This window comes from Sceloporus occidentalis, unplaced genomic scaffold (genome assembly GCF_023333645.1).
Source record: "Sceloporus occidentalis isolate IW3139 unplaced genomic scaffold, rSceOcc1.0.p SCAF_93, whole genome shotgun sequence".
Classification (NCBI taxonomy): Eukaryota; Metazoa; Chordata; class Lepidosauria; order Squamata; family Phrynosomatidae; genus Sceloporus; species Sceloporus occidentalis.
Window position 1 is genome coordinate 2,822,616 of NW_028317073.1, and position 13,801 is coordinate 2,836,416.

The window sequence follows — 13,801 nt, forward strand, 5'->3', positions numbered from 1 at the left end:
AAAAGCAGGACCAGGAACATCGGGAATTTATATATAGTCACAATCACATGGCAGCAACTCAGTGTATTTAGACATGTAGACATAGTCCAGACAACTTGCTGAAGTTCAAACCGAGCATAAGAATGGGGAAGAAAGGGGATGTAAGTGACTTTGAATGTGGCATGGTTGTTGGAGCCAGACGGGCTGGTCTGAGTATTTCAGAAACTGCTGATCTACTGGGATTTTCATGCACAACCATCTCTAGGGTTTACAGAGAATGGTCTGAAAAATCTGCCGCAATTGCGTGATGCCATCATGTCCATATAGACCAAAATATTTGAGGAATGTTTCCAGCACCTTGTAGAAAGTATGCCACGAAGAATGAATTCAGTTCTGAAGGCAAAAGGGGGTCCAACCCGGTACTAGCAGGTACCTAATAAAGTGGCCAGTGAGTGTATGTGTCAGGTGAACTGCTTTTCAATTAAACATCCCAGTCAATTCTCCACTTAGTTACATAGTTACATAGTTATATAGGCTGAAAAAAGACATGCGTCCATCAAGTTCAGCCTTTCCTATATCTGTTAATTTGTTTGTTGATCCAAAAGAAGGCAAAAAACCCCAGTTTCGCTCTTTCCAATTTTGCACTAACCAGGGGAAAAAAATTCCTTCTTGACCCCAAAATGGCAGTCAGATTTCTCCTTGGATCAATAAGCTGTTTACCCATAATTAAAGATTATATCCCCGAATATTTTGTTTTTCCAAGTATCCATCCAGTTGCTGTTTAAATGTCTGTACAGACTCAGATAAAAGTACCTCTGCAGGTGTCACAGTGTCAGGTAGAGGAGGTGGATCCAACTATGCAGATATGCACTGTAAGAGAAGTCCAGTAAACAGTCCGTGGTCGAGGGCAATAGCAGGCAGCGAGGTCAAATGTATCCGAGGTCGAGGCAGGCAGATCAGTAGCAAAAACGATTAAACAGGTCCGGGGTCGTAGGCAGGCAGCGAAGATTCGTAGTCAGTAAACAGGCAAAGGTCGGTACACAAGGCAATAGATAAAGAGCAAGAAGCAGCACACCCAAAAGCATATAAACACTTTGAACGGGTAAAGATAGGGAATACTAATGGGGTTTATATAGGAGACTGGTACTCACGTAAACGGCCGCGGCGTTGCGTGCGTCGCGTGCGTCGGGTAATGGCGTCGCGGACGTCTCAGGCCGTCGGCACGTCTCCACCGTGGTCCTGGCGTGCGTGCGTAGGGGACGCGGTGGAGGCGGAGCCGCGACGCAGACGCGTGCGTCGTCGGAGGTAGAGGCGGAGCTGCCGGCGGCGGGCGAGCCGGAGTGAGCGGCAGAGGTAAGAGCTGCGGCGGCGCGCGTGACAGTACCCCCTCACCAGGAGCGCGCACCGAGTGCGACGGAGCAGGACGAAGGGGACAAAGCGCCTGAAAACGAGCGACGCAACGGGGAGCATGAACAAAGAGTGCAGGCACCCACGTCCGCTCCTCCGGACTGTAACCCTTCCAGGCAACGAGATACTGAAGTCCATTCCGCACCCTACGGGAATCGAGGATCCGATTGACAACATACTCATCATGACCCTGGACGACAAGCGGTGCAGGAGGCCGGAGCGGAACGGCGTATTGGTTGGACACGTAAGGCTTGAGCAAGGAGACGTGAAAGGACCGAGGAATCCGCATGGTAGGCGGGAGGTCAAGGGACACAGACACGTCGTTGAGCCGTTTACGGATGCGAAAAGGGCCTATGAAACGGGGACCCAAAGTCTAGGTCGGTTGGCGTAAGCGTATGTTGCGAGTCGACAACCACACTCGATCACCACTTTGTAATCCGGGGGAGAAGATCTCTTGGCGTCAGCATGCCGCTTACAGCGGTGTTGGGCTCTGCAGAGGACGTCTCGAAGAGAACTCCAATGTTTCTGCATGTCAGCCACACGACTGTCGACTGCCGTCACCGTAGAGGAGGAACGAGGAGGCAGAACTACTGGGTGATAACCCAGTGCAGCAAAGAACGGGGTGCAGCCGATGGACTCATGAAGGGAACCGTTGTAGGTCATTTCAGCGAGCGGGAGGAGAGACGCCCAGTTGTCTTGACGTTCGTTGCTGTACATCCTTAGATCCTGCTTGAGGGTTTGGTTCTGACATGCACACGTGTGACAGGCAGCAAGGTACGACCGTATGTCGGCCGTATGACGGCCACCAGAAGGATCGCCGGATGAGGTACATCGTGTTCCGAAAGCCTGAGTGTCCTGTGAGAAGAGAATTGTGACCCCAGCGAAGGACGTCCGCGCGGAACTTGGGATGGACGTAGAGACGGCCCAGAGGAGGACGTTCAGAAGACGGAACAGTCCCTTGGGACATGCGGATTCTTCACATCGTGTGGGTAGATAAGCCGGCAATGAGGCGTGTTGAGGGTATGATGGGCTCGTCGCAGTGTTGGTCTCGTTGGCAGTCGAATTGACGTTTTTGGTGCCTGGTCTGTAGGTGATGTAATAGTTGAATCGGTTAAAAAAGAGCGACCACCGCGCTTGACGAGGGCTTAACCGTTTGGCACTTTCGATGTATAAAAGTTTTTTGTGGTCTGTCATAACGACTACGGGTTGTTCTGTGCCTTCCAGTAGATGACGCCACTCCTCGAATGCCATCTTGATGGCCAGGAGTTCATGATTGCCAATGTCGTAGTTCTGTTCGGCTGCGGAAAAGCGCTTGGAAAAGAAGGCAGAGGGATGGTATTTTGTGGTTTGTTCTTTGCGTTGTGACAATACAGCCCCTGCGCCGGTTTCAGAGGCATCGACCTCCAGGAGGTATTGTTTCGTAGGATCCGGGCGTAGAAGAATGGGAGCCGAGACGAAGGCTTGTTTTAAGTTTTCGGGCTTTCGGGCTTCTTGGGCCCAAAGAGTCAGATCAACACCCTTTTTTGTCATAGCTGTGATGGGAGCCGCTATGGTGGAGTAGTTCCTGATAAAGAGCCGGTAATAACTGGCAAAGCCCAGGAACCGTTGGATGGCTTTGAGCGTTTGAGGGAGGGGCCATGCAGTTATGGCCTCGAGCTTAGCTGGATCCATATGTAGACCGTCGGAAGAGACGATATAGCCAAGGAAGGGCAAACTGGACTTTTCGAAGACATATTTCTCGGCCTTGGCATATAGGCCGTTTTCTCGTAGTCTCTGCAGTACGGCCTTCAGATGGTGTCGATGTGCGTCAAGCGTAGGAGAATACACGAGGATGTCATCCAAGTACACTATGACGTGGGACAGGAGCATGTCCCTGAAGACATCATTGATGAAGGCCTGAAACACCGCAGGGGCGTTACATAACCCGAAGGTCATAAAGTTGTACTCGTAATGCCCGAACCGGGTATTGAACGCCGTCTTCCATTCATCCCCGGACTTGACAGGGATCAAATTGTAAGCACCCCTGAGATCCAACTTGGTAAAAACCTTTGCTCCTTTCAGGTCATAGATCTCCGTGATGAGGGGAAGCGGGTAACGGTTCTTTATTGTGATGCGATTCAATCCCCTGTAGTCGATGCATGGCCGTAAGGAACCTTCTTTCTCGGCCACGAAGAAAAAACCGGCTCCGGCAGGGGAGGAGGACGGACGAATGAAGCCTCTTTCCAGGCTTTCTTTGATGTATCTTTCCAACGCCTTGTTTTCTGGTTCGGATAGAGGGTATGTGCGTCCCCGTGGTGGATTGGAACCAGGCAACAGGTCGATGGCGCAATCGTAGGCCCGGTGTGGAGGTAGTCTTTCCGCGTCCTTGGAAAACACGTCCAAATAGGACCAGTGGTGTTTCGGTTATGGGGTCTGTTGCCGTGATCTCGAGGATGAGATTGAGGCGTCGACAGGGTATGACACAGTTCTCTTGACAGTGGTTGCTCCATGACATTATGTCTCCTTTCCCCCAGTCAATGAGTGGGTTGTGCTGACGCAACCAGGGATATCCCAGGATGAAAGAGGCGTGAGGAGACGTGATCATCTCAAACGTGAGCTGTTCCTGGTGGGTAACTCCTACCAGCAGGGTCAGTGGTTTAGTTTCTTGTGTCACGATTCCTGATCCCAGAAGAGAGCCGTCAACGGAGGCCACCAGAGAGGGTGCTTCTTTGGTGCGGAGAGGTATGTGATATTCCAGACGGATGGTTATGGGCACTGTCATGCGTGTATTTGGAGGAGAAGGGAAACGACTAGTGCTTAGTGAGCTTCCTCCTGTGATCCCTAAGCGGTCTCTTTTACCGGCCTGATGGGACAGGTGAACAACTGATGGTTGGCTTGACCGCAATAGAGACAGAGCCCTTGTGTTCTTCTGTGTCTTTTTTCGGTTTCGGTGAGCCTACGAACGGTCCCTATTTCCATGGGCTCTTCGGAAGCGGAGGAGGAGGGAGCAGGAGAAGAGGGCTTCCTGTGGCCTGGTGCATAAGATCCTGGTCTTCTTCCTCTGTCGTGTTCGGTTATCCTTTCTTGGATACGTTTATCCACTCGGAGACAGAGGGCTATGTAGTCTTTGAGATCCGTGGGTATATCGTGATAGACGAGGGCGTCTTTGATCTTCTCATTGAGACCCTGTCTGAAGGCGGCTTTGAGGGCGCCTTCCTCCCAGTTGGTCTCATGGGCCAGGGTGCGAAACTCCACTGTGTATTGGACCAAGGTTTCGCGGCCTTGCTGGAGCTCGAGCAATGAGGACTCTGCGGTCTCCTTTCGACCTGGAGCATCAAAGACGGTTCGTATAGCTTCCATGAAAGCGGGGCAGTCCTCTAGGAGATAGGATTCTTGCTCCACTAGGGGCGAAGCCCACAGTAACGCTTCTTTGAGCAGGGATATGATAAACGAGACCCTTTTGGATGACGACTGGAACGCTTGGGGATGGTTGCGAAAGTGGAGCAAACATTGGTTGAGGAAACCACGGCACTCCTTCGGGTCCCTGGAGTATTTGTCAGGCAGAGGGAATTTGGCAACGGCCCCTATACCCTCGTGAGAGGTGTCTCTATGATGCGATGGTCCCACTGACGGGAGGGAGGTCAAAGAGCGCAGCAGGTCCGTCATGGCGTCAACCTTCTGTTCCAGGGACTGGAGTTGTGTGGCCTGCACGGTGAGACGCTGATCCTGGAGATCTTGACGTGCTTGTAGCCGTGCCATATCCGCGGGATCCATGTTCAAAATTGTCACGGTGTCAGGTAGAGGAGGTGGATCTAACTATGCAGATATGCACTGTAAGAGAAGTCCAGTAAACAGTCTGCGGTCGAGGGCAATAGCAGGCAGCGAGGTCAAACGTATCCGAGGTCCAGGCAGGCAGATCAGTAGCAAAAACGATTAAACAGGTCTGGGGTCGTAGGCAGGCAGCGAAGATTCGTAGTCAGTAAACAGGCAAAGGTCGGTACACAAGGCAATAGATAAAGAGCAAGAAGCAGCACACCCAAAAGCATATAAACACTTTGAACGGGTAAAGATAGGGAATACTAATGGGGTTTATATAGGAGACTGGTACTCACGTAAATGGCCGCGGCGTTGTGTAGGGGACGCGGTGAGCGGTCCGCGGCGTGAACGCGCGAGCCCGGCCGAGGTCATGGAGACGGGTCCGCAATGCCGGGGTGTGGCCGCGTCGGAGGCAGAGGCGGAGCTGCCGGCGGGCGGGCGAGCCGGAGTGAGCGGCAGACGTAAGAGCCGCGGCGGCGCGCGTGACAGCAGGCAGAGAATTCCACATCCTTATTGTCCTTACTGTAAAAAACCCTTTCCTCTGCCTTAGACTAAATCTCCTTTCTTCCAGTCTAAACGCGCGACCACGTGTCCTATGCATAGTCCTGTTTATGAACAGATTTCCACACAATGGTTTGTATTGGCCCCAAATAAATTTATATAATGCTATCATATCCTCTCTGAGGCGCCGATTTTCTAAACTAAACAGATTTAAATTTGTTAACCTTTCTTCATAACTAAAGTGCTCCATTCCTTTTATTAATTTTGTAGCCCGCCTCTGCACCCTTTCTAGTGCTATGATATCCTTCTTTAGAATAGGTCCCCAAAATTGCACAGCATATTCAAGGTGCGACCTTACCATTGATTTATACAGAGGCAAAATTATATTTTTATCCCCCGACTTGATGCCCCTTTTTATACACGACAATACCTTACTGGCCTTAGCAACTGCTGACTGACATTGCACATTGTTGCCTAGTTTGTTGTCTATAACAATTCTCAAATCCTTCTCATTTGTCGTTACCCCTAATTCACTACCGTTTAGGGTGTAGGTTGCTTGTGCATTCGCTACCCCGAAGTGCATAACTTTACATTTATCTACATTGAATTTCATCTGCCATTTGTGTGCCCAGTCCCCCAGTCTATCTAGGTCCCTCTGCAGCACTGTAATATCCCGGTCGTCCTGTATTACTTGACCTAGTTTAGTGTCATCTGCAAACACAGAAACATGACTTTCAATGCCTACTGCCAGGTCATTTATAAATATGTTGAATAAAATTGGTCCCAGAACAAAACCCTGAGGGACACCACTTACCACTTTTGACCAGCTTGAAAATGTAACATTTATAACAACTCTCTGTTCTCTATTTCTAAGCCAATGTTCTACCCAAGAACAAGAATTTGCATCTAGACCAATTTCCTTCACTTTGAATACTAACCTATTGTGTGGAACCGTGTCAAACGCCTTGGCAAAATCCAAGTAAATTACATCCACTGCAACACCCTGATCTACACTTCTACTTACTTCTTCATAGAATGCAATTAAATTAGTTTGACAGGACCTATGTTTCATAAAACCATGCTGATTTTTGCTAATAATACTGTTCTTCCCAATGAATTCTTGAATATTATCCCTAAACAGCCCTTCAAATACTTTCCCAACCACAGAAGTTAAGCTCACAGGTCTTTAATTTCCGGGCACAGAGTTTGAACCCTTTTTGAAAATAGGGACCACATCTGCCTTCATCCAATCCTCTGGTACAACTCCTGAAAGAAAAGATTAGAAACAGAGGTTCACTTATTGCCTGACTCAGCTCCTTAAGTACTCGTGGGTGAATACCGTCAGGCCCTGGAGCTTTATTAACATTAATTTTCTTTAGTTGCTGCAGCACCTTCTCCTGAGTCATCCAGTCACAGTTTGACTGCAGATTTTTTCCAGTAGTCCTATGTATATCCATTGCCATAGGTTCCTCCTTAATATATACTGAAGAAAAATAGTTATTTAAAGTTTCTGCTTTTTCCTGGTGCTCCTTCACCAACACTCCCCTCTCTGTTTTTAATGAACCTACGTTTTTTGCGCGGTACACGGCAGGGTCCGGTGACCCGACGCGGTACCTTACCTGGATGCCCGCTACCCGCGGGCATCGGATCCAGCGCGTCTCCTGCTGGTCTCTCCATCTGGCCGGCTCCTGCTAGACGCGCGCGCGCGCCCTCTAGCAACTTTATTAGTTCCCCAAACAGTGTTCGCGGGAACTCGCCGCTGTAGCCTCCCACTCGGGGGCGGAGCTTCCCCCAAGCGGCAAGTTTAAAACCGAGCACTGAGCTTTGCTCAGTGCTCAGTTATTGTGCTTCCTGCCATTTCCTGAGTGCGTTCCTTGTGATTGATTCTCCGTGTACCTACCTGGCTTTCCTCTGACCTTGCTCCTGCCTGACCCTTATCAACTATGGCTCGTGTCCTGACTTTGTTTTGCCTGATCCTCCTGTACCTCGTTGCCCGCCTGTGTATCGTATCTCGGCTCGTGTCCTGACTTTGGATGCTGGTTGGTGAAAGGATGTAGCCCAAAAAGTTCACGCTTTGTACCTCGAACATACACTTCTCTAATTTAGCATATAGACCATGAGTTCTCAATCTGGTAAGTACTTGACGTACATGCTCTCTGTGAAGTTTCAGGGTGGCAGAGAAGATGAGAATGTCGTCTAGGTATATGATAACGAAGTGGTCCAGGATATCATGAAAAATATCGTTAACAAAATGCTGAAACGTGGCTGGAGCATTTGTCAAGTTAAACGTTTGTCAAGAACTCTCCTACATTTACGCAGGACTCTGGTTGAGGCTCAACACCGCTATAAATCTTTCGCAGATCATCACCGGAGAGCAGCCCCATCCTACCAACCTGGAGACAAGGTCTGGCTCTCCACAAGACATCTTAAGTTGACTTGTCCTACGCAGAAGTTGGGCCCTAAGTTCATTGGTCCATTCACTATTGTAAGACTTATCTCCTTTGTCCATTCATGCAGTTTTTCATGTGTCCTTAGTTAAACCTTGGGTCATGAACCCATTTCCCGGTAGACACGCTAGTCCTCCCCCTCCGGTCATCGTCAACGATTCCCCTGAATACGAGGTTAAGGAGATCCTGGATTCACGTTTCTTTCGCAACCATCTGCAATACTTAATTCGATGGAAAGGCTATGATCCTAGCGAGGACTCTTGGGAACCGGCCAATACGGTCCATGCACCCGCTCTGGTTTCCTCCTTTCACCGACGGCATCCCGATCGCCCTGGTCCTCGTAAAGGCCGGAGGCCTTCCGTTAGGGGGAGGAACTGTCAGGGTCCGGCTACCCGGCACGGTAACCGCCGGGGTCCGGCGACCCGGCACGGTACCCGCCGGGATCCGGCGACCAGGCACGGTACCCGCCGGGATCCAGTGACCCGGCGTGGTACACGGCAGGGTCCGGTGACCCGACGCGGTACCTTACCTGGATGCCCGCTACCCGCGGGCATCAGATCCAGCGTGTCTCCTGCTGGTCTCTCCGTCTGGCTGGCTTCTGCTAGATGCGCGCGCGCGCGCGCGCCCTCTAGCAACTTTATTAGTTCCCCAAACAGTGTTCGCGAGAACTCGCCGCTGTAGCCTCCCACTCGGGGGCGGAGCTTCCCCCAAGCGGCAAGTTTAAAACCGAGCACTGAGCTTTGCTCAGTGCTCAGTTATTGTGCTTCCTGCCATTTCCTGAGTGCGTTCCTTGTGATTGATTCTCCGTGTACCTAGCTGGCTTTCCTCTAACCTTGCTCCTGCCTGACCCTTATCAACTACGGCTCGTGTCCTGACTTTGTTTTGCCTGATCCTCCTGTACCTCGTTGCCCGCCTGTGTATCGTATCTCGGCTCGTGTCCTGACTTTGGTTTGCCTGATCCTCCTGTACCTCGTTGCCCGCCTGTGTACCATACCTCGGCTTCCTGACTCCGCTTGGGCCTTGTCTGCTAACGCCTCTGCCCTGCATATTGAGCTCTGTTCCTGATTGAACTTATCCTTTCCAGTTTGTTCCTGACAGATGTAAATGCTGTAAAAGCCATTTTCTTATTTAAAATTTTCTGCTTAACGTCCCCACTAAGCCACATTGGTTTCAATTTGTTTCTTTTATATTTGTTTCCTAGTGGTACATACTGAGAAGTGTACCCTGCTAATATTTGTTTGAAAATACCCCATTTTTCCTCAGTGTTTTTATCCCTGAAGAGTTTTTGCCAGTCAATAAGTTGTAAAGCTGCCCTTATCTTATTGAAATTGGCCTTCTTAAAATTATACGTTTTAGTAATCCCCATGGGCAATTTCTTTTTTGAGTTTATTTCTCTTGAGAGATACCTGATTATTCCAACTCCAATGCCCAGGTATGTGTGCACAGGTATGTGTGCACAACTCCTATTGTCCTCCCCTTATGCATTCCTGATTTGAAAAGTATTATAAATCTCCTACTGCTAAACCATATGTGAAAGGCGGGTGACTCCAAACGCTTAAAATGTACTTGTATTCAATTTTTAAGATTATATAACCAGGCGGAATTAATGGGGCAAATGGGGCAGCTTGTACAGAAAAAAATGCTGAGTAATGTGGGAGGTCAAATGAGGGCCCACAATGTGTTTGTATGGAGAACATGGAGGAGAATGTCAATTAATGTGAGATTTGTAGTAATGGTATATGAGAAGATTCCAGATGAAAAGATTATATGCATCTCTATAGAAGTGGGCTTTGTAGTTTTTCTTTAATACTGAGAGGGCAGGTGAGAGCTGGAGATTAGCTGGAAGTGAGTTCCAGAGGTATGGGGCAGCATCAGTATAGTCTTTTAAGCATGTAAATGAAGAGCTGATAAGGGAGGAGGAGAGCCTTAGTCCATAGGAAGAACATAAAGATTGAGAGGGGACTATTTTGTTATGACAGCAGATATGTATTGGGGAGGAATGAGGAAGTAGGGCTTTAGGAAGTGGGGAAGAAAAAAAGGCTCATTGTGTTAGGAAGATAAGCATATTAGCAACAATATGGATACACTGCAGAGGAAGGAATTGAGACAGAGGAATACCAACAATAAGGTTGTTGCAATAGTCAAGGTGGGAGATAATAAGGGAATAGACTAGAGTTTTTTGTGGCTTCTTGAGTAAGGAAACGGCGGATGCAAGAAATGTTACTTAGGTGAAACCAACAGGATCTTGTGAGGGATTGAATGTGAGGAATAAAGGAGAGGGCACAGAAGAAGGATTTAAGGAATGAATTTTGTGTGTGATTACAGCTTGCTTAAAGGTTATTGGTACTGCTCCAGAATATAAGGATGAATATGTTGATAAGTGATGGACAAATGGAGAGAGACCTAGCGAGGTGTTTGGGATAGGATCAAAGAATAGGTTGTTGGGTGAGGAAGAAAGAAGATTTGGATTTTGACAACACATCTGAAGGAAGTGCATGTTTTTAGTATGCTATGGTTGATGTCAAAGGTAGAGTATGGTAACTGGAGCAACGCCATCAATAGATGAGGAATGTGCGTTGTTGTAAAAAGAGACTGCTGCATCTGGACAGAAAAGGGTTAACATAGAAGGTACAACAGGTTGCAGTGAGGTTGAGAGTTGGTGAAGGATAATATTTGACAGTGGTCTATTATTTTATTCCTCAATGCTTGCCATCTTTTTCTCCCTTTATCTCTGATATTCCTCCATGCCTTCCATCTCTTTCCACCTTTATGTCTTAGATTCCTTGCTTGATCCTTCTGTTAAGCTTTTGTGTCAGGTTTCTCGACCCTTTACCTGCCTGCGCTTTATCTGATAATGACTACCCCCCCTCCATGACATGATCAAAAAGGGGCGGAGCACAATGAAATTAAAATGAAGCCCCCCACCGAAAAAATTCTGCGGACGCCTATGTCCCTTTTGCCCTGTGTTAAAGACAGCCCTGACAGCCAGCAAGTGACAATCCAAGAGGGGTCAAGCTGCCCCCCAAGCATCCCTCCCCCGCGGCCAGAGTTTTTGGTTTTAAATAATAGACATAGAAGAAATAGAAATAAGAAGAAATAGAAATAAGAATTCGAAAAGCTAATAATATAAAATTAAAAAGTAAGTATTATAATTATAGTCTGTATACACATATATTATTTTGGTTATGTATAAGGTCTTTGGTTCTGCAACTACTGCTTTCCAGCTCTTTGCAAACATGTCTCTCTTAGTTTGGTATGAATAATTGGCTGGCTAACTATTAGCCAATGCTACAAATACAATCTTTAAGTTGTCACAGAAAAGTTACACTTTTACTTGCAAGGAATATTAATCTTTTATGTTTCTGCATTTACCTCTTTCAAGCTACACACAACCATTTATTTGTCGGCTCATTATGGTTTGGTTTATTAATTCTGAACTCTGTTATTTAATGCATCGACGTGTGCATTGAAAAATGTTTTGGTCAAGATCAACAAAATAAAAAGTAGCCTTATACAACAAAGGTGCTGTAGCATCATGTCAAGAGAACATTACAATAATAATACTGGTAATAAAAAAATAAAACCCAATAAGTGTCTTGCGTAATTATCTAATGTAGTTTGACACTTTATGACAGTCATGATTTGATGACATTGATATACTGTACATCAATTTTTCAAAAATATCTTACAATATAAGCAAATTATATTTCCCATTAATGTCAATTAATTATTATTAATAATTATCTAGAATATGTCCTTCATCCTACTGGCTTCTTTATGGTTTGTTTCTCTTGAAACAGCAGCATCTTGTCTCTTTTTAAATTATAAATGAATAAAGGCATGTTTTAACAGCGTCTGGTATATAAAAGCACCCTATATATTTAGGCTGAACTGGTTTGTCTATTAATGTTCACTTTGAAAGCATCCATCCCAGGGAGTATAAAATTTTACAATATTTAGTTTGCCTGTCATATGACAAACATTCCCTGAGAATGAGATTATAATTTTATTTGCAACGATTAATCAAGCCGTTCATTGTTAATAAATACCAGCTAACCGTTGTAATGTGTTTTGTAAATTACGATAAGGGCTAGGTATCTAATTTCTGGAAGTTAATTATTAAAGCTTAAGGATAAGGTTTGAATGCTAGTATGCAAGTACAAAATAGGTTTATACAATATTTAGCAACACAGTGCACGCTAGACACTGAATACATCCCTTTATGATCCTTAGCTAAAGAAAGGACAATTTTTTAAACTAGAGATTTATCAGGGGAGGGCTGGCACCTTCTGGCCTGGGAGACAGGTAAAGCTGAGTGGCCCCTGAACACCGTGTGCCCCTTTCAGTAACTAATATACACCGGCACACACGCTAACATACCACTAACACATAGACCCCTATACAAATAAAAATACACACTTTCTAAACACACTTACATATGCATACTCTTACTAAAACATCCTCACCTCCATCACACTTCCACAGACGGTTTTATAGCAGCTCTATTACTGCAGGGCCGTGTAGCATAGCGTTACGTGACCACCTTGCATTCCTACCTCTACATTTGAAGAATTTGGGGCTGCCTCATGCCCTCTGGGCCATCCTGAACCTGTGAACATATATTGTTTCTTGCAAACAGATCTAGTTAAACCTGTTACCTTAATTCATAAAGTTAATTACAGACGAAAAAACATCTGTACCAGATTCTTCTTTTCAATGGTTAATCATGAATGCAATTCTCTTTGGAGTTACATGCTTCATGTCTGTAGCATGCGTATTGCAAATACAGTCTTGTTGCTGGACATGTTTAATACCTTACACAGGCAAACAGACTTTGCAGAGCACTTGTAACTTCCATCACAGTGTATGGTTATGTGGATAGAGAATGGACTTTTATCCATTCTATGTATACGTCAGAAGCAGTGAATTGTATTAGAGATAATAGTTACTCAGTTTGAAAAAGACAAATCAAGTTCCAAGTTCCAAGCTGTTCCAAGTATCGACAGCTGTTGATCCAAAAGACACACAAAAAGCAGTGAGACTTTTAGACAATGTTGTCCCAAAGAAAAAAAAAAAGCTCTCATGACTCCAAAGGCTATCTGATTTTAGCCCGGATCAACTTTAGTCTGGATCTAAAATGTAACTGACTTAATTCTTTGTTTATTAACCCTTTCCAATTTCGCTATGTCTCTTTTTATGAACTGCTTCCCAAAAATGTACTGGATATTCAAGATGTTGTTTTACAAATGCTATTACAAAAAATGTAAGATTAAGAAACTGCTTATATCACTACAATGTTAGTTAACACCTTGTTAAATAACAAACTCTACAAACATAGTACTCAGGGATTTTACTTCAAAGTGGATTTTCTAAATAGTCAGCCACTCAATGTTTAATTAACATGGAAATGAAACACATCTGCTTTTTAACGGCCCATTGTTGTATTTTGTCTGGATCCCTCCGCAGGGAGATTACATCCGGTTCTGATTTAATTGCCTTACTTAAATCTATATAATCTGCATATATTTATTAAAGTGCTACTTTGGGGCCTTATTCCATATAATCAATACATACATTAGATAGAATGGGATCACGAAACCGTGGGATATTTCACTTAAAACTTTTGACCAACTAAATAAAGTTACATTAATGTTCTCACTAATTTTTTTTAG

At 45.9% G+C, this 13,801-nt stretch overlaps 1 protein-coding gene across 1 annotated transcript in view; it reads left to right on the plus strand.

Annotated features, from left to right (window-relative positions):
• Window positions 1–5,568: 5,568 nt before the first annotated feature.
• LOC149284432 (tRNA (guanine(27)-N(2))-dimethyltransferase-like) overlaps window positions 5,569–13,801 on the plus strand; it is a 40,727-nt gene continuing 32,494 nt past the window's right edge. The window contains exons 1-2 of the mRNA XM_089496736.1: window positions 5,569–5,642; window positions 8,252–8,649. Coding sequence (XP_089352862.1) covers window positions 5,569–5,642; window positions 8,252–8,649 — 472 coding nt within the window. The remainder of the gene's footprint in view (window positions 5,643–8,251; window positions 8,650–13,801) is intronic.